The sequence below is a fragment of the Stigmatopora nigra genome, chromosome 6 (assembly GCF_051989575.1).
Source record: "Stigmatopora nigra isolate UIUO_SnigA chromosome 6, RoL_Snig_1.1, whole genome shotgun sequence".
Classification (NCBI taxonomy): domain Eukaryota; kingdom Metazoa; phylum Chordata; class Actinopteri; order Syngnathiformes; family Syngnathidae; genus Stigmatopora; species Stigmatopora nigra.
In genome coordinates, this window is record NC_135513.1 from 7,510,186 (window position 1) to 7,528,207 (window position 18,022).

Below are 18,022 nucleotides of genomic sequence, written 5' to 3' on the forward strand. Positions count from 1 at the left end.
CCCGATAAAGGATTCGTTTTGTTAAATAAGCGTTTTATTCTGAAATTTGCAAGTCTTGGTCTTTTACTTTGAAGAGCAAGATGTTCACATCGCAAGTTGAAGCGGAAGCGCGTGCACATCAATATTAAATCACCCACTCGTCGGTCATTGTTATTGAAGCCGAAAAAGGACTTTTCGCGGCAGTATTTGTATATTTTTTTGCGTCAGAAACTACTTATTTTTTTTACATAGCGTGTGGTTTCACTACAAAAGTTGTCGTTGAATGAACTGACACGACACTGGGAAGTTATTGACGACAGCACGCCGAAGTCTAAAACTTGCATCTGCGGAAAAAAATGGCGTTTTTGAAGATGTTTGGGGTGAACAGCGTCTTCGTGACACCTTAATTCCGCTTTTGAGGTGAGTGTTCGGTGTCAAAATTCAGCTGCTTTCGCTTTCCAAACGCTGCTAGCCTGTCCTTCACATACCGGCTGCTAGTAAAGCAGATGCTAGCTCGTTAATTTTCATCGAGGTTTACCCCCGTGACCTCCTGGTTCTCCCTCATTTTATTCCAGAAAGTGAAATTATCTGACTTAAAGTCAAAACGGGGTCGATCAGCGAGAAGGAGCAGGAGGATTCCTCCGGCTCAGCATCCAGCTCGAGTGGCGTGAGGATGGAGTTGGCCACAGTGAGTAGTGTACTTTGTGTTTTTTTTTTTTTTTTTTGGTACGGAATACTCGTTATTGTCTGAATTTTGCTACCCTGCCTTGCTGCGAATAATAGATGCAATGGTGGATGTTGATAGACATCTGCATAGGCCATCATAGAGGTTCATTTCAGTTTCAATTTCTTAAGTTTTGTTTTGACTGCATCTCTTTAGTTTCAATATGACCCCTTCTTAATATATAAATAGTGCCATTTGTCTGTAAGTGTCACGAGTACAACTGCATAACCTTGAATCCATTCTTATTACTGTTAAAGGCAACAAAAGTATTAAAAACAAGGCGTTTAATGCTGATTTTATTTACTCTAGGAAAATCAGTGACATCAAAAAATGAAGTCTCTTCATTTGTCAAAGACAAAATTAAACTGCACAGTTGTATTAACCGACTTATTGCACCTTTTAATACTGAAAAATTAAATTAAAAAAAAATTCTATCATGAATAGCGCTTGTTATTTTACTGGTAACATCATTTTTCAAAACAGTAGGAAGCTTGGTTTGAGTCCCATAAGTAACCCTAAAAAAATCATTTTTCTAATCAACAAAACACCTCGACTAAGTTAAAAAAAAAGTGAATAATTCCCGTCAGACACCTGATGATCATCAACCAAACCCGGGGTGAGCAATCACATGCAGCCTAAGTGTTTTCGTGCTCATTACACCCGACAAAAAAACCTATCCACTCGCTTCCCTGCATACACCTCAAGTTCATGCGACACACTGAGCATCATGCAATGAGTCATGGCATTTGACAAAGATGCGGCGCAGCAGCGAGGGGGGTGGGCAGATGTGCGAGCGTGTCTCCACGAGATAAAGATAGAAGCCCGTAGAAAGCGCCGCCCGGATTAGCGGCTTCTGCTGGGGAGGGTGTACGAAATTAAGCAGCCTCACAAGAGCCCTTTTTCTTGTGGCTCTCCGTGGCAGCCAGCGACGCTTCATGCGCTGACATGTACTTTGCGACGACGGCATCGCTTCTTAGGGCACGGTGAAGTGGGGCAACATGCAGGAAAAACAGCAGCCTTCCGGCCCGGGGCCAAGCCGCTTAGGGGGGAAGGTAGGATGTTCAAGTACAGTCATTTTCAAATGTATTGGAGGGCTTTAAAATAGCTCCTGTCTTTCAATTCTAGGGGAAAAAAGGATGTCTTATTGCGGCAATTGTTTTCCATCAACAGGCTTCTGATTTGAATTAGGTCATTGAAATGGCAAAGCGTTTTCATACCAGTGGCATTTTGTTTCAGTTGGCCTTTCTGGGTGCGTTTTGTGTGTCCTCCTTCTCTTTTCATCCCTCCATCCGTCCTTTTGTGTCCGTAGGCTCATCCAGCTCTCAAAGCCTTCATGTGCGGCTCCCTCAGCGGCACGTGCTCCACGCTGCTCTTCCAGCCTTTGGATTTGGTGAAGACACGGCTGCAGACCTTGCAGAATACCGCCAAGCCAGGGTGTGTTTCGATGCGCATGTGACTACAAAAAGCATTTATTTGTTGACCCTTGCATGAACATGTTTTTTTCTACTGTAGAATTCAAGTTCACTGGCATTTATTTTGTCTTACAGTTCACCAAAAGTTGGGATGTTAAGTGTCTTTCTCAACGTCGTTAGGACAGAAAATGTCTTCAGCCTGTGGAAAGGAGTTTCTCCCGTGAGTAAAAGACCCAGTAAAACCGTTTTTTTTTTTTTATTGTTGGGCCTCCTTTTCATTCAAATCAACCCAAATGACATGGATTTCTCTAAACAGTCATTTGTCCGCTGCATCCCCGGCGTGGGCATCTACTTCAGCACCTTTTACTCCCTCAAGCAGCACTTCTTTTTGGAAAGGGCGCCCAATGCCGGTGAGGCTGTTCTCCTGGGTGCCGGTGCCAGAGGGGTTGCTGGCGTCTGCATGCTGCCCTTCACTGTCATCAAAACGCGCTTCGAGGTAAAAAAAAAAAAAAAAAAAACCCGGGCAGGGCTAAGCGACAAAAATTAATTGGCTAATATATTCGTCTCAGAGTGGCTTTTACAACTATGTGAGCGTGGCTGGCGCTCTAAGAAGCATGTACGAAACGGAGGGGTTGAGAGCGCTCTTCTCGGGCCTCACCGCCACGCTGCTGCGCGATGCCCCCTTCTCGGGGATCTACGTCATGTTCTACAGTCAAACTAAGAAGAGTCTGCCTCCAGGTGGGAGCTCACGTCTTGAAAATAATTCAGGACCCACCGCTTATATCTGTGTTTGGGAAAATGTTATTGGTAGAAGTGACGTCGTCCGTCTACGTGCCCCTGGTCAACTTCAGCTGCGGCGTGGTGGCGGGCGTCATGGCGTCGCTGGCGACGCAGCCGGCCGATGTGGTCAAGACGCACATTCAAGTCAGCCCGTCGCACTGGAGCACAGCAGATGCTGTTCACTACATCTACATGGTGTGTGTTAAGGAGGATTTTTAAAATGGGTGTCAACACAAATTCATGTGTGTTTAAAGTGATTTTTAGTGTGTGTTGTTTTTGTTAGTCCTCGATTCACTGATTATTTTCTCATTATTCCACAAATTGGCTCGTGTATTATTTTCACTCGTAATACACTGACCCTTAATATTTAAATTGTTAAAAGTCTTCTCGGAAAGAGCTTGAAGTAAGAATATTATCTACCTAGTGATTGTTTTCCAAAGCAACTGCTAATGTTTGGTAATATCTTCATTCAAAACAAAGAAAATCAAGCATCAATAACTAGGAAAAATCCAAGACTATTTAGTTGTTTTATTTTTTTTCTTTCAGTTAAAAATTCAAACCAAAAAGCCAGGAACCATTCAATGTCCCATCAGTTTAACATGCATGTTTTTGAGATGTTGGAGGAAACCCTGGAGAAACTTTGAGAGTTGATTTGTTGCATCCTCTTGCTAAGCTTAGTGTGTTCGATCATCATCGCTTAAAAGACATAACATTTTCTTTTTATTTCCTTCCTCAGAAGCACGGCCTCGGCGGCTTCTTCCGCGGCGCCGTGCCTCGGTCCCTCCGTCGCACTCTGATGGCCGCCATGGCCTGGACTGTCTACGAACAGCTGATGGCTCAAATGGGCCTCAAATCCTGAAGTTGTCAAAATTGCCAAGCTGAGAGAATGAGTACGAATGTGTTTGGGCGCATGCTGGTAAATTATTATGAAGCAATGTGAAAATGATTCGAAATATCTGACAATGAGTGATTTCGAATTTTCTCACAGGGCAAACAAAATCTATGCCAAGTAGCAACACTGACAGGTTGAACTGCACTGGATTCTGTCTTGAATTTGGACACATATGCACAGGGTTTCTTTCAGGCTAATCATCTCCATCGATTTAGAAAGGAAGATAATCAAAACGGGTTGGCTTTTAGGCTCAGACAATCACAAATGCGATCTGTGGGACAACTTAACAATTTCATGCAATCAGAGATATTTGTTTCTGATTGGCTAGAAGAAATACGGGCTTTGATCAAATGTCTGCCTTCATGTTGCACAGCCATTATGTGCAAATACAGTTTTTTTTCCAACTACATTTCTATTCCGCTATTACACATTAGAAATCTTAAATTATATTCCTTTGAAATTATTTAAGTTTATTCCTGGTGGGGTGCACTTGATGGTTATGTCCCTTTTAAATATGTGCTTTAAAAGGTTGCTTGAAACTAAAAAAAACTTTTTATTCAAACAGTTATGGTGGGTATGTCACTAAGATTATCCTCAGACAAAAAAGATCTATTTAAAAAGCAGTATTGTTTGTATATTTGTGTTCTTTTGCTGGTTACCTAGTGTTAAGCAAACTCAAATTTTAAAACAATAACTTTATTAAATCGCTCATTTCCTCAATTAGTCGCTTTTTTAAAATTAATGTCTAAATGGATCCGCACAGTTTTAAAAAAAAAAAAAAAGAAAAGAAAAGCATCTATTGCCCTTTGGTAAATAAACACCCAGAACACTAACCTTGACAAACACGCTGTCAAAAATACCATGTGCATAAATAAACAAATTTGCCTATTCCTGGTGTAAACAACTCAAGGCACTTTGCTGTAGATATTTTGACAGAGATATTTGATATTGATATATTGACGTGGCTGTGTTAACGTTGACACAAATTTGTGGTAACAGTTTATGTTTCTGCTGTTACTGATCGTAGTACCGCCTTGAAGACTTGAAAAGTGTCTTATTGTTTTTTTTTTTTAATTTAAGTGTATGTCACAGTGCACTCTTGTCCTTCCTCCCTTGTGTGTGGTGACCATTCGAGCATTATTACTGAACATATTTGCTCTGTGCAGTGTTGCCTCCAACATTGTGCCTGTCAGTTTTTATTGTTAATCGCTATACCTTTTCAATAAATGTGTTCTTATGAGCCACCCAATGGGGTAATGGTTTTTCTGTCCCGGCAGTGTGGGTTCGATTCCCACTAAATAGTGGTGTGATTTTTTAAGTGTGAGTAGTTGTATGTTTCATTGTGCCCTGTGCTTCATTTTTAGGTTAAATGGATCCTAGAAGGGGTGAGAAATGTTTCCAAACAATGATTTTAGCGTCCCACAGTCGTGTCAGATTGCATGATTTTTTTCCTGCAAAATTCTAAATAGTAGTAGTAGTATCATATAAATGTCTAGAAGTAAAAAACAAACACCAAAGTGCATGTGATCACAATGTTCATAATGTGCAATACTACTGTATTTTAAAGGATTAAATCCCAACCATAAAGAATTCACATCTTCCCCCACAGACGTTAGGATGAATACAATGATTTTTTTTAAAGTATGAAAGCCCCATCAACACGTATTTACAGCCCCGCCCATTGACTAATGCATGTTATTATGAAAACAACGTATTTTTCTTTTAGGTATTAAAGAACAACCAAAAAGCATTTACAGCCCCTCGACACAAACATATACTGACTAATGCACGTTATTATGATTTTTTTTTATGTGTCCTTTTTTTAATAGGCGTGGCCGAGGCCAGAGTTCAAATAGCCGACGTCAAACGACGCCCTGGCTGATAGACCCGGAAGCAGGACGGGTGTGTGTGCGTGCGTGCACTGCAGAGCAGCTCAAAAGTGACGATTTGCCGACGAAATCCTGCCAAACTTCTCACGGGACGATGCTGCACATTTGGTACGTTGTCGTTTGGGAATTTCGAAGCCCCAGTTCTCGTCTTCAGAGTGATTCGTTGACGCGATGTAGCCCCATGTGTGTGCAGACAGCAAAATGTTTGCAAACAAATTGGCTACATTGCGTTACCGATCGCTCTCTGTTTTAAACGAAATCATTCCTTTGTGTGTTTCAGTCCCTCAACGAGCATCGACTACTGGGAAACAACAAGAATGTGGCCAAAACGACCAGAAAGGAGCAGCTTGTCGACGCCATAACAAAGTGAGTCATTTTTAAATAGTTCCGATCTTCTCTATCCGTGTAATCTTTAAACGCCAGTGCTCAGTGTTCAGGGCTTTGCGCTATTGGCTCGATTTTCATCACGATTAATTTTTTTTAAATAACAAAAAAACTGTGGATAATTTACCCACACAAATGTCATTAGTGGATGTGTAAGGAATAAACAGTAATCCCTCGACTATCGCGGTTAGTGTAGACCAGACATGGCTGCGATAAATGATAAACTGTAAAGTAGGCTCATCCCTATTGAAGTAAATTTAAAAAAAAATACTAGTAGCAAGTGAAGGAGTAACTTCCGCTTGTGAGTTTCTGTGGTTTTTCACATCTTTTTGAACTTAAATAAATTAAACTTTCAGCCCCTTAATGTTTTTAAAGACCTCAGGGCTTGGACCTTTTTTCATATTAGTTTTAACAAAACAGATTTATTTAACAAAAGTGCAGGTGTCATTTTTGACTAATTTAAACATAAATGGAAAAACAGAAACTTTGTATATTTAATTTTTTAAGAATGAATGGATTTGAAATAATTGAGGCAGAAGTAGGATTTATTTTATCCTTGTAGGCCACTGTCCAGTGTTTTCAAATTTCCCACCACGTGATCATGATATATTCTTGTGGAGGAAAACAGACGGATCGTTTTTTAGTCTTTACAGCAGACTGTCTAATATTGCCTTTTGATGTTTCATAGAAAAAAGCTAAATGTAGGAGGTAGTTTTGTCAAATTTTGATGCTCGTCGCTAGTCTGTACTTTAATCTATTGTGCCTTCACTCCTTTTTTTGTTTCCTGCCTATGTCGAGATTGGTTCTGCCAGAGCCTATCTCGACAGGCAGGAAAACAAAAAAAACATTTCCAAGGTCTTACCTTTTATTTTGAAAAAAAAACTCATAGATTTGTTCTGCCTGAGCATATCTAAGTTTTTTTTCCAAAATAAAAGGTAAGGCCTTGTGAATGTTTTTATTTTTTCAGAATTCCACCCAAGGGGGACCAGGTTTCATGCCTGAGCCTATCTTGATATTTCCAAGGTCTTGCCTTTTATTTTGAAAAAACTCAGATTTGTTCTGCCTGGGCATATCTGAGTTCTTATTTTCCAGAATTCCATGCCTGTGTACCCCATGTTTTTTATATGACTCTGTGTACTGACTCTTTTTTTCAGAATCCACCAGGGGGACCTGGTTTCTGCTTATGAACAGATAGGCTCAGGAGGTTAAGCGAGAAACAATCTATGAAGTTTTTCAAAATAAAAGGTGAGCCTTTCTCGATGGTTTTTTATTCAACTCTGTGTACTGACTCCTTTTTTGTTTTATAGAATCTGCCAGGAGGACCTGGTTTCTGCCTATGAACAGATAGGCTCAGGAGCCCCAATCTATGAAGTTTTTCAAAATAAAAGGTGAGCCCTTCTCAATGGTTTATTATTTAACTCTGTACTAACCCCCCTTTTTCAGTTTTCCTGAATTCCACCAGGGGGTGGAGAAGATTCAATTTTTTACGATGCTGTAACACCAGCGGGAACCTATCTACAAACTTTTTCAAAATAAAAGCTGAGGCTTTTATTTTCTGGATTGCCTGCAGGTGACAAGAGGAACTACTTCATCTTTTCAAAATAAAAGGTGAGCCCTTCTCATTGTTTTTTTAACTAACTGTGTGCTAACCCCCCTTTTTTCAGTTTTCCTGAATTCCACCAGGGGGTGGAGAAGATTCAATTTTTTACGATGCTGTAACACCAGCGGGAACCTATCTACAAACTTTTTCAAAATAAAAGCTGATTTCCTGTTTTTCCAGATTTCCACCTGGTGACAAGAGGAATTACTTTATTTTATTCAAGTTTTTCAAAATAAAAGATTTGAAATGTATACATGTGTGGGTCTTTATCTAACAAAAAATGCAAGTCACAATCAAAGTTTAAATAATTTATGTAAACATTTGAACTTCAGCACACTTAAGAAAACATCTGTAGTAAACAAAAAACATAAAAACACTTAGAAAATATTTTTTTTTTTAAAAAGCAGGGGGATAAACACTTAGGAAAAAATTGACAAAAAGCAGGGGGATAAACACTTAGGAAAAAATTGACAAAAAGCAGGGGGATAAACACTTAGGAAAAAATTGACAAAAAGCAGGGGGATAAACACTTAGGAAAAAATTGACAAAAAGCAGGGGGATAAACACTTAGGAAAAAATTGACAAAAAGCAGGGGGATAAACACTTAGGAAAAAATTGACAAAAAGCAGGGGAAGTGTAGAAGATGAAAACGGGAATAAATACAGAAAATATATCTTTAAATGGACAAAAACTTAGAAGATAAATCTTTAAAAAGGGGGGAATAAAGACTTGGAAAATAAAATCTGAAAAAAGCAGGGTTGGATAAACACTTAGAAGATAAATCTTTGAAAAAATTGGGGGGGCTAAACACTTATAAAATTAGAAGGAAAAAAACACTTTTCTTGCTCCAACATTAAATGACAACCCTCTTACCTTAAAGATCTAGTCAAAAAGCTGTGGAAATGAACAGCCACTGAAATGTCATGATTTAGGCTTTTATTGAATTGGGATTTTCAGAAATACAGAGACACCATATGATGCAAGAGAGACATCTTCAAGTGGGCAACCAAGATACCTCAGGCCTGTTGTGTGCAAGAAAAATAGCAAAAATTAGAATATATAGAGACTGGAGATTCAACTTTTTTTGTGTGGGGCTAAATTTTACCTTGACCAGTCCCAGTCTCCCCTTCTGTATCCTCAAGTCATTTAGGCACACTGAAAGCTGCATCTTGGTGCTAAACAGAGAAAAGTTGCACAAAAAAAGCACAAGTTAGCATATATACAGCCTGGAGATTCAATAGGTGGGCTTAGTTGTGTTTTTTTTAATGGGAAGTAGTTTATATCTGCTAAACAGTGAAAACTTGATTTAACCATGGCATTTGGGGGTTGCCAACCAATTACAGCAGAGAGAAATCTTACAAGAATTTTAATAAACGATCAAGATAAAGAATGAAAATAAGTTAGCGAGTGCTCTTTCCCCTTTTCCAGACAAGGCGATTAAATATACAGACTGAGGGTATCAAACTCGGGTTGATTTCACGTGAGCTGTACTATTTTGATTTTTTTCTATTTAAATTAGATTTAAAAAAGCTGCATCAAAACCCCTAAATATTGAATGTGTTTTTATAGATCTAAAACAAATGTTTGAGCTTTTTTTTCATGAGGGAAAATATCTTGTAATAATTTGTTTTTCATTTCAAAAGGAAACAAAATATTTAGTGGAAAATGTTCAATATTAGCATGGAAACAATTTTTAAAATAAATGTACTTTTAGATTTTACGATATGCTTTTTTTAACTTAAAAACACCAAAAGTAAAAAATGGATTAAAAAATACAATTATTGATTTTAAAAAGGAGAAGAGGAGGTAATATAATATACATGTATAATCTTCATTTAAATTTGATCCTAACAGAAAGTCAGCACTCATGATTTACTTGACACGGCGGGCCAGATTTGGCCCCCGGGCCGCTACTTTGACACCAGGGAGCTATGAGAAAGTTGGCTTCAATTTTGTATACATGATTTCTTGCCAAAACAGAACAATTGCAAATAAGGAACGGGTGTTAAGCACGCTGAATGAAAACGATTACATACAAAACAACAAGAACTAAGTCGTGCCCCTGGATGTCATTCTAGAGTGAACACTTACCCAGAAAACTGTCGGTTGATGTCTTGCGTTGTTTGATTAAATTTAAAGTCTTGCTACACGACTCAATAATGGAGAGAAAACAGAGAACATTTTTTAAGAACGCTTTTTAAGTCAAATCGTGACGCTAACACTAATGCTGACTAGTAACATGTGGCACAAAGCCAGTCGAGAAAAGAAGCCCATAGTACTTAAATTATCGACGGTGTGTTAAACCTGGCATTAAACTAAGAGATTTGTTGGCGTTTTGGGCTCAATTAATTGCTGAAAAATCTCCCGATCGCGTGATAAAAACGAATTTAGGCCAGTAAATTGCGAGACTCCATACCTCGTTGGCGTGTTGGCGTTCTGGTCCACCAAAAGGAAAAGTCACTGCGCATGCGCTTAATTAACACCCAGCTGCGCCGACAATAGGCGTAACCACGCCCATATTGTTCCGTCACATTGAGGCGTAACCACGCCCATATTGTACGGTCACATTGAAAGTGGAAAAGATAGTGAGTTAATTACCTCGCTCCTAAGAGTTGGTTTGTCCTCCCAACCAGTCTATGTTTAAATTTAGAAGATGACGAAGGATAGTCGTGAGTTGTGTGTGGTCTTGTTGCTATAAAACAGTACCATCGTGGTTCTGTTTTGGCTTAATTGGCACAATGCAATGCAGGTTGTTGGCAAGGGGGTTTCTTTAGTCATTAAGATTCGTTCGTTAAGATTGGGCCTTTATAATAATTATTTTACACAATTCGTTATGTCTTCTAAGTTGTTGCCATAAAATAAGTAATTTTACAAAGGAAAAAAATAAAATAAAATCACACACCCCAGATGGGACTCGAACCCACAATCCCTGGCTTAGGAGGCCAGTGCCTTATCCATTAGGCCACTGGGGCTCGTCCAAGCACCAGACACATTGTATTTTTATACAGTTACAATACTGCTCAGCTTTGTTTTGGGAATTTCACGTTTATAAAGATAATTTTAATAATTCGTTTAGATAGAGATGAATTGATTTTGGGACAAATTATTTCGATATTTGCGTTAGAAAGCAATAGAAATAGCACTAGAATGTTTGCTGTTGCTAAGCAACGCAGACGCCCCAGTTATGTTCACGAATTTAGTCATGCCTTTCCTTTCCTTATCTGTTGTCGCTAGCTTCATTAGAATACTCACTGACAAGTAAATGTTATTTTTGTCCCTAATAGGTTTTTCTACTTTTATTTAAATCAGACGATAATGTTTTGTGTCGAGACAATGTGACGTCGAACGCTAGTCGTGAACCAAGATGGCGTCCCCGTGGAAGTATTTTATAAAGTCGTCGAGGAAAACCTAAAAGTAAATGAACATTTAGCTTCTAAAACATTCTAAGGTAAGAAACACGGCAAATAAGGTGTTTTTTAAATTAATACCGTCTTTTATTTTCTTGAACTATTTTCCTTACTTCAGCCAAACATGACTGCGTTTTTTCAATGTGTAGTGTTGATGCTTCGACTTTTGTTTTAGGGGCATTTACCATGAGTGTTGTTATAAGTAACTAAAAGGCTTTGAGAAAACATTTTAATATGATTTTATATATTTTTAAAAAATGTATTTATAAACACACACAAGCGTCGTTGTTGCTAGGTGACTATGCAAAGATGCATACACAAACACCAGAGACGTCCTCAGTTATCAATGATATATATGAGGACTTGCTACTTATTCAAAAGTATACTTTGACTAGTCTATAAACCATTTGACTTTACTAATACTAATAATGTATCTTGTTTGTATTATCACTCAAAAAGTGTATTTATTCACACGCACATTAAAGCCTATTATTTATAGCTGCTTCTCAACACTGTGTTCCCTTGTTATGAAAATTCATCCTTGTATTTTAGGACTAATAACTCTTCTTTTGGAATTCTGGTTATTTCAAGCCTGAAATGGGATGGAGCGTGGAACTGTCCAACTCTGGCCTTCTCTTGCACATGCAGTTTAATTGCCAAGACTAGCTAGCCGTGGAAACCTACTCCATATTTGGAAGTTCGTTCCAATAATATTTAAATCAACGTCCACTTTTGCCTTTTAGAAATAACAATATACATTGGAGAGAGACGTCAAATTGTGTGCTTTTTTTAAAAAAAAATGCTGATTTGTCTGATCGCACTCAGGGACTCTCCGTTTTCTCTGTTTATCTTCAAATCAGAAAACCAATTGTTATGGGCCCAATGCTAATAGACTTTACAATAAAATTAACTTAACATGCATTCATTGTTCTGTGTTTTAACAGCGTTAACTTGCATTGTTCCCCTCAAGCTGTTTGGTTAAAGTTGTCAGCATGGTGAGTGGAAATTCAAAACATTCGTCTTATTACTTGGCTTGCATATGATTATAATATTGCTGTTGTTGTTGTTGTTGTTGCAGATCCTGTCTCGTGTGAAGCCAGCTGTTGGCGGTGAGACGTCCAGCGTCAGTGAGAAGAATAAGAAAAACAAAATCAATATTCCCACTTTGGAAGAATATCTGCAGCAAAGAGATTACCTTGGAGCTTTGACTCTCTTGGAGGTGCTTTTGCCTCTATACTGATCTGTTTACATTTCAATCTCACATTTCTACAATACTATTGACAACTATCCCTTGTATAGTTCCAGAGAAGTATTGGAAAGCAAGAGGAAAATACAGACCTCTGGATTGGCTTCTGTGCTTTTCACTTGGGGGATTACAAGAGAGCAATGGAGGTACTTATTATTACCTCATAGTTAAAAGATTCATGGTGCTTTCATAACTGTCCTGTTAACCCCAAAATCAAATGTATTTCTTTTTTAAAAGGTGTACAAGTCGCTAACCGAAAAGCCTGATTGTCTTCCTGATGTGTGGGTCTATTTGGGTTGCACCATGTTTCTACTGGGCCTCTATAAAGAAGCAGAGGAGGCTTCACTAAAAGGTAAATCCAAAAACACCAGCAATTTTCCCACTGGAACTCTTGTGTTTTCATCTAGCCAAAATTTGACACCCTTGTCAGATGAAAATAAAAAAATCAACAAAACTACACAATAACACAATAGCCCTTTTGTAGGGCCAATCTATTTTGATGGGGAGGAATGATTAATAATAAAAAAAAAATACAGAGAGAATTTTAATGGAAACATACCATCCAGATATGTGGATGTCACATTTTGAGTCTCGCGGGCTCCCCTCATATACCAAAATTTTGTGTCAGGTGAAATGAGTAGTCCTACTGCTTTGCAAAAAAAAAAACACATGGAAATTGCCACACCACAAACCCCAATTGCCCACAACAAAAACCCAGTTACCCACAACATGAATGCAAATAGCACAAAGTAGACATGGACTACGCATTGGCATTATTTTGCATTTGTGGCTATTGCGTTTCTGTTTTTTTTTTTCTCTTGAAAACCGTTTTCAATCTTAGTTCGTGTTGTGCTACTTACATGTGGGCTTTTTTTCTTTCTTACAAAGCGTTTGGATTATTCAGTTCACCTCACACTTGTCAGCCACTTTAACAGTATAATGTCAACATGTGCTACGCCAGGTCTTCAAGGGATTAATACAAAAAAATGTGATGGGTGGATGAAATAAAAGTTGAACAAAATCATAATATCTGTGCAGCTCCAGAGTCTTCGCTCCGAAACCGGCTCCTCTTCCATTTAGCTCATAAGGTAAAGTATGTTTCTTTCAATTCTTTCCTCTTTTCTTTTTTTAGTCAAGGTGTTGGTGGCAATGTTGACGTTAACCTGTTCTTTTTTATTTTCTCAGTTCAGTGATGACAGCAAGCTTTTCAACTTACACCAGAAACTGCAGGATGTGACAGAGGACCAGCTGAGCTTGGCTTCCATCCACTACATGCGCTCTCACTACCAGGCGGCTATCGAGATCTACAAATGTCTCCTTTCCTCAGACAGGTGGGCTTTAAACCAAAAACTGAAAAGCGCCACTGAAAACAAAAGCATTTATTAAAAATATTGTTCTATATTTGTTAAAAAACCTCCACATAATTCTGCTTTCCATTATTTGTCTTAAATGTCAATAGTTATTTCTGAAGATAAAATAAATAAAAAAAAAATATTGGAAACTGGAACTGACTTTTCAACAATACTCAACAAAAATTCTAATGAAATACTACTAAGTGAAATACTTGTCTTGACCCACAATACATAAAAGTGCTATTATGACCCAAATTGTACCCGAGGCCAAATTTATTTTCTGTTTTCATCTGGAAAATGATATCCACCTTTTAGTTCTAATCTGTCCAATAGTTTTGACACACTGGGTCATCAAAAGCTTGCCTCCTTCACTGCGCTACAAACATTTCCAGACCACAGTGCAAATTGATGTGGGACCATCCCTGATCTCTACTACTGTTCACCCATTATTAAATAGTTGTATCTGTGTTGGCTGCTCCTCCAGAGACTTCATAGCCATGAAGGTTTATGTGGCTCTCTGTTATTACAAGCTGAGCTATTACGACGTGTCACAGGAGGTTTTGGCGGGATATCTACAGAACATCCCGGATTCCGCCATCGCCCTTAACCTCAAAGCCTGCAACTACTTCAAACTGTACAACAGCAAAGCAGCCGAGGTGTGCACATGGCCTGTTTTTTTTTTATATATTGACTTGAAATTCAATGCCTGTCTGTCTTTATTCTCCTCTCTTAGGCTGAACTGAAGAACCTCACCGATATATCTTCGTGCCCTTTTGAGTTTGCTCAGGAACTTATCAGACACAACCAGGTAAGTTCACAGTGCGCAAACTGTAGGCCGGAAGTTCTTCTACAATAGTTGTGTTTAGTTTTATTCCACCAAATAAAAACATAATGGATCCTATGGAGCAATTTGAGCTGGGATAGGCTCCAGCACCCTGCAAATTTGCTGAATAAGCTGTGTTGAAGATGAATTCATAAATGATTCGTAGCATAGCTTTTATTTAATGAGTGACCTGTTTTATACCATTTGACAATTAAGCCCTCTTCAAAAACATGGGCAAGACTTTTTTGAGACCAGACCAATTTTAAAATATGTAAGAGGACTGAATGTAATGTTTGTGTCTGGCTACAGGACTATTGCACATTAGCTTGATTTGAAGAAAATTAGGCATCAAAATTAAAATATTTGCCTAAAAAAAATGCATTTTTTTCCCAAAATCCTTCTGCCCTAATGACCAACAACATTATGGGATCCACCAAAACTTGTTTGCCTCCAATTCAAATTGAACTCCGACATGCAATTAATTTCCCATTAAACACTAATTTATATTAAAATAGGAGCCACCAAATCAATACACATTGACGCTAGAATCCACAAAAATAAAAGGTAACATTCTATTAAATCCCATTGACACATTTAGATAAAGTTAAACATATTTACCTATTCAAACCCTTCAAGTTTCAAAAATTGACAATTAAAATATTGATCATTTTTACCAAAATGTCATTGTTTAGGAGCAAAGATTCTACCAACTACCATGCAAGCATTCCCATGCGTCTTCTTCAGAAATTACATTTTCTAGTTCTATTTCAACACTCCTTGCCATTCTGTTGTAGGTAGTGTTTTCTGGTGGCCAGGGGGCGCTGCAGGTGCTGCCCCCTTTGATTGACGTCATCCCAGAGGCTAAACTCAACCTTGTCATCTACTACCTGAGACAAGGTGACTGATTTCATTTGTTTAAAAAAGAGACTCAAAAAAGAGTTTAGCATTTTCTCCCATTCATTCAAAAAGCCACTGAAACATGATCATTGCATGTATTATATGTCGCATAGATGATGTCCAAGAAGCTTACAACCTAATAAAAGATTTAGTGCCTGCAACAGCTGAGGTGAGGATACTCATTTTTAAATGATTCAATGCCACCACAAAACTACAAAAATTTCCAATATTTTATAATGGTAAATAATAAAAGGGGTCAAATCAAGAAATTTAATACACATCTATACTCTTCAATTTAATTTGATCCTAAAACAGAAAGTCGGCACTCATAATTTACTTTCCCGGGCCACACAAAATGATATGGCGGGCCAGATTTGGCCCCCGGGCCGCCACTTTGACACATGTGATATACATGAAGGAGTAAACATTTTTTAAAACCAACCCGGTTTTCCCACACTACTTGTAAAAAAAAGTGGAATCTGCATAGCTGATATAAATATTTTAGTGCAGCATAGCAAATGCTTAGATTTTAGTACTTGACTTTTTTTGTCTTTTTACCAGGGGTATATTTTAAAAGGAGTGGTGAATGCAACTCTGGGGCAACAGCATGTTACGGTGAGTGTTTGTATGGGAAATTACTATGTAAGTACATACTTGTACAAAATGCGTGCGAGTATGCTAACTCCTATCTATTTTCTCCAGAGAGATTACTTAAATGTGGCGCAGCATTTCTTTCAGTCGGTTGGCAACTCAGCCAGTGAATGCGGTACGTACAAATGAAGTGAATATTTTGGGAGCTAAGTGAGTATGTGTTTATTTCTATTATATTTGTCTTTCAGACACTATTCCTGGTAGACAGTGTATGGCCTCCTGTTACTTCCTTTTGAGACGGTTTAAGGATGTGGTTGTATATCTCCAGTCAGTCAAGGTTGTTTATGTTTTTATTTTTACACAAAATAGGAATTATGTTGTGGAATGTGTTTCATTAGATAAAAAATCACCAAATTTGACATTTTTTGGAAAAATTTGATTCGAGAACATTTTGCTCAAGTGTTTTTTATTTTTATTTTAGGGTTTCTTTTATAACGACGATACGTTTAATTTCAACTATGGCCAAGCCAAGGTGGCCACTCACAAATTCAAAGAAGCGGAGGAAGTAAGTACCAAGGCGCCGTCGACAGGACTGATTTCTGTTCCTTCTGCAAGACTGTTCACTATTCAATGATATGATTGCTTTTTTAGATTTTTCTCCTGATTCAGAGTGAGAAGCTCAAGAGTGATTATGTGTACCTCAGCTGCCTGGCACGCTGCTGTATGTAATGTTTTATATGTAGCTTTGTTTTTCTTCACCAAATAGTTTTGAAGTATATGTGAAGTATGTGAACATTCATTCATAATTGCTTTTTAAAAACTCATCTACTTTGAATACCATCCATTCATCTGCTTTACTGAAGTTAGCCTAATGTGAGTGTGAAATCTCTCTGACAGACATCATGAATCACAAGGGTCGTCTTGCCTGGGAGCTTTACTTGAAGATGGGCACTTCTTCTGACTCTTTCAGTCTGCTTCAACTCATTGCCAATGACTGCTACAAGGTACTTCACAAGTTAAGCTTTTATCTAGCTATTTAGTTTTTAGACACACGAAAAGTAAACCAATTGCCATGGAAACAAAGTTTAACCTCATAAAAGCAAGGAGAGACCAATTGAAACTTCTGTTGACATCACTTGAGGTCTAATGGATCAGATGCCTATTTTCTGGCAAAGCACCTCTAGTTTATAGTCACGACAGAGGATGAAAATACATGTGGCTCTAGAGCCGCAGGTTGCTGCCACCTGATTGGATGCTTATTGTCATTTAATGGCACTGAAATAGTCAAACCATTTTTTACACCAATTCTATTTTGAAGTTTACCATCAGACTTCTCTCTCTTTATGATATAACTTTTATGAAAATTTAAAAGACTTTTTTGTTGTTGTTTTTTTTTTAATTTCAGATGGGGCAATTCTACTATGCAGCCAAAGCGTTTGACGCACTAGAGAAGTTGGACCCAAGCTCCAACTATTGGGAAGGCAAGAGAGGGGCTTGTGTTGGCATTTTTCAGCTCATTTTAGCCAACAAGGAATCTAAGTATGTTTTTTTTTAATAATGCCTTTTTATTACATGGAACGCTTGTAAAATGTATTCTTTCGCATTTATTTGTGCACAAGGGAAACTCTTAAGGAGGTGGTGCTTCTGCTGCGCAATTCCGGAAACCCGCAGGTGGAATACATCATCCGAGCCATGAAAAAGTGGGCCAAAGACAACAGAGTCTTCCTTTCTTGACTAACTCACACTCGTGTGAATTCTGTGCACACATCAGCTGTCCACATGTTTAAAGATAACATATCTGGTGTACCGTTTAGTTTTCTACCAAATAGATGGTGTACTGCCTTTATTTTGACCAAATATATATGCATTTTAATCACGAGCATTGAATTTGTCGATTTTATTGAGGGAAAAACTATTGCTAAAGGACATTTTTGGACCAATATAGCCTTTTTCTACTCAAAGCTGAACCCCTTTTTAAATGTAATATAAATAGGCGAATAACCGTAATGTCGGAGCCATGTTTTTATGGTTTGTATTTATTATTAT

At 38.1% G+C, this 18,022-nt stretch overlaps 2 protein-coding genes, 2 long non-coding RNA genes and 1 other non-coding gene across 6 annotated transcripts; 3 read left to right on the plus strand and 2 right to left on the minus strand.

Annotated features, from left to right (window-relative positions):
- Window positions 1–88: 88 nt before the first annotated feature.
- Window positions 89–5,036, plus strand: LOC144198672 (mitochondrial glycine transporter B-like). 2 transcript variants are annotated; one of them, XM_077719802.1, is made up of 8 exons: window positions 89–399; window positions 555–667; window positions 2,013–2,137; window positions 2,251–2,335; window positions 2,432–2,611; window positions 2,685–2,853; window positions 2,927–3,090; window positions 3,632–5,036. In XM_077719802.1, the coding sequence occupies exons 2-8, from the start codon at window positions 653–655 to the stop codon at window positions 3,752–3,754; spliced, it is 861 nt and encodes a 286-aa protein (XP_077575928.1). In that variant the 5' UTR covers window positions 89–399; window positions 555–652; the 3' UTR covers window positions 3,755–5,036. The 2 variants fall into 2 exon arrangements, with proteins under 2 accessions (XP_077575928.1, XP_077575927.1); XM_077719801.1 differs by lacking the exons at window positions 89–399; window positions 555–667 and adding an exon at window positions 1,530–1,755.
- Window positions 5,037–5,650: 614 nt separating this feature from the next.
- LOC144198347 (uncharacterized) lies at window positions 5,651–7,911 on the plus strand. The gene is made up of 6 exons (XR_013326694.1): window positions 5,651–5,784; window positions 5,957–6,042; window positions 7,215–7,305; window positions 7,368–7,448; window positions 7,504–7,668; window positions 7,725–7,911. It is a non-coding gene; the product is annotated as an uncharacterized LOC144198347 (long non-coding RNA).
- Window positions 7,912–8,579: 668 nt separating this feature from the next.
- Window positions 8,580–10,223, minus strand: LOC144198444 (uncharacterized). The gene is made up of 3 exons (XR_013326712.1): window positions 10,077–10,223; window positions 8,766–8,835; window positions 8,580–8,682 (listed from the first exon to the last, which is right to left on the minus strand). It is a non-coding gene; the product is annotated as an uncharacterized LOC144198444 (long non-coding RNA).
- Window positions 10,224–10,559: 336 nt separating this feature from the next.
- Window positions 10,560–10,632, minus strand: trnar-ccu (transfer RNA arginine (anticodon CCU)). Its single transcript has one exon. It is a non-coding gene; the product is annotated as a tRNA-Arg (tRNA).
- A 232-nt stretch (window positions 10,633–10,864) lies between these two features.
- Window positions 10,865–17,855, plus strand: ift56 (intraflagellar transport 56). Its single transcript, XM_077718921.1, has 19 exons — window positions 10,865–11,108; window positions 12,012–12,062; window positions 12,146–12,286; window positions 12,367–12,459; window positions 12,551–12,665; window positions 13,352–13,401; window positions 13,499–13,644; window positions 14,150–14,321; window positions 14,399–14,473; window positions 15,283–15,385; window positions 15,499–15,554; window positions 15,947–16,000; window positions 16,088–16,151; window positions 16,225–16,313; window positions 16,458–16,541; window positions 16,628–16,697; window positions 16,874–16,980; window positions 17,382–17,515; window positions 17,596–17,855. Exons 2-19 carry the CDS (start codon window positions 12,060–12,062, stop codon window positions 17,708–17,710), a joined length of 1,671 nt encoding a protein of 556 aa, XP_077575047.1. The 5' UTR covers window positions 10,865–11,108; window positions 12,012–12,059; the 3' UTR covers window positions 17,711–17,855.
- Window positions 17,856–18,022: the final 167 nt, after the last annotated feature.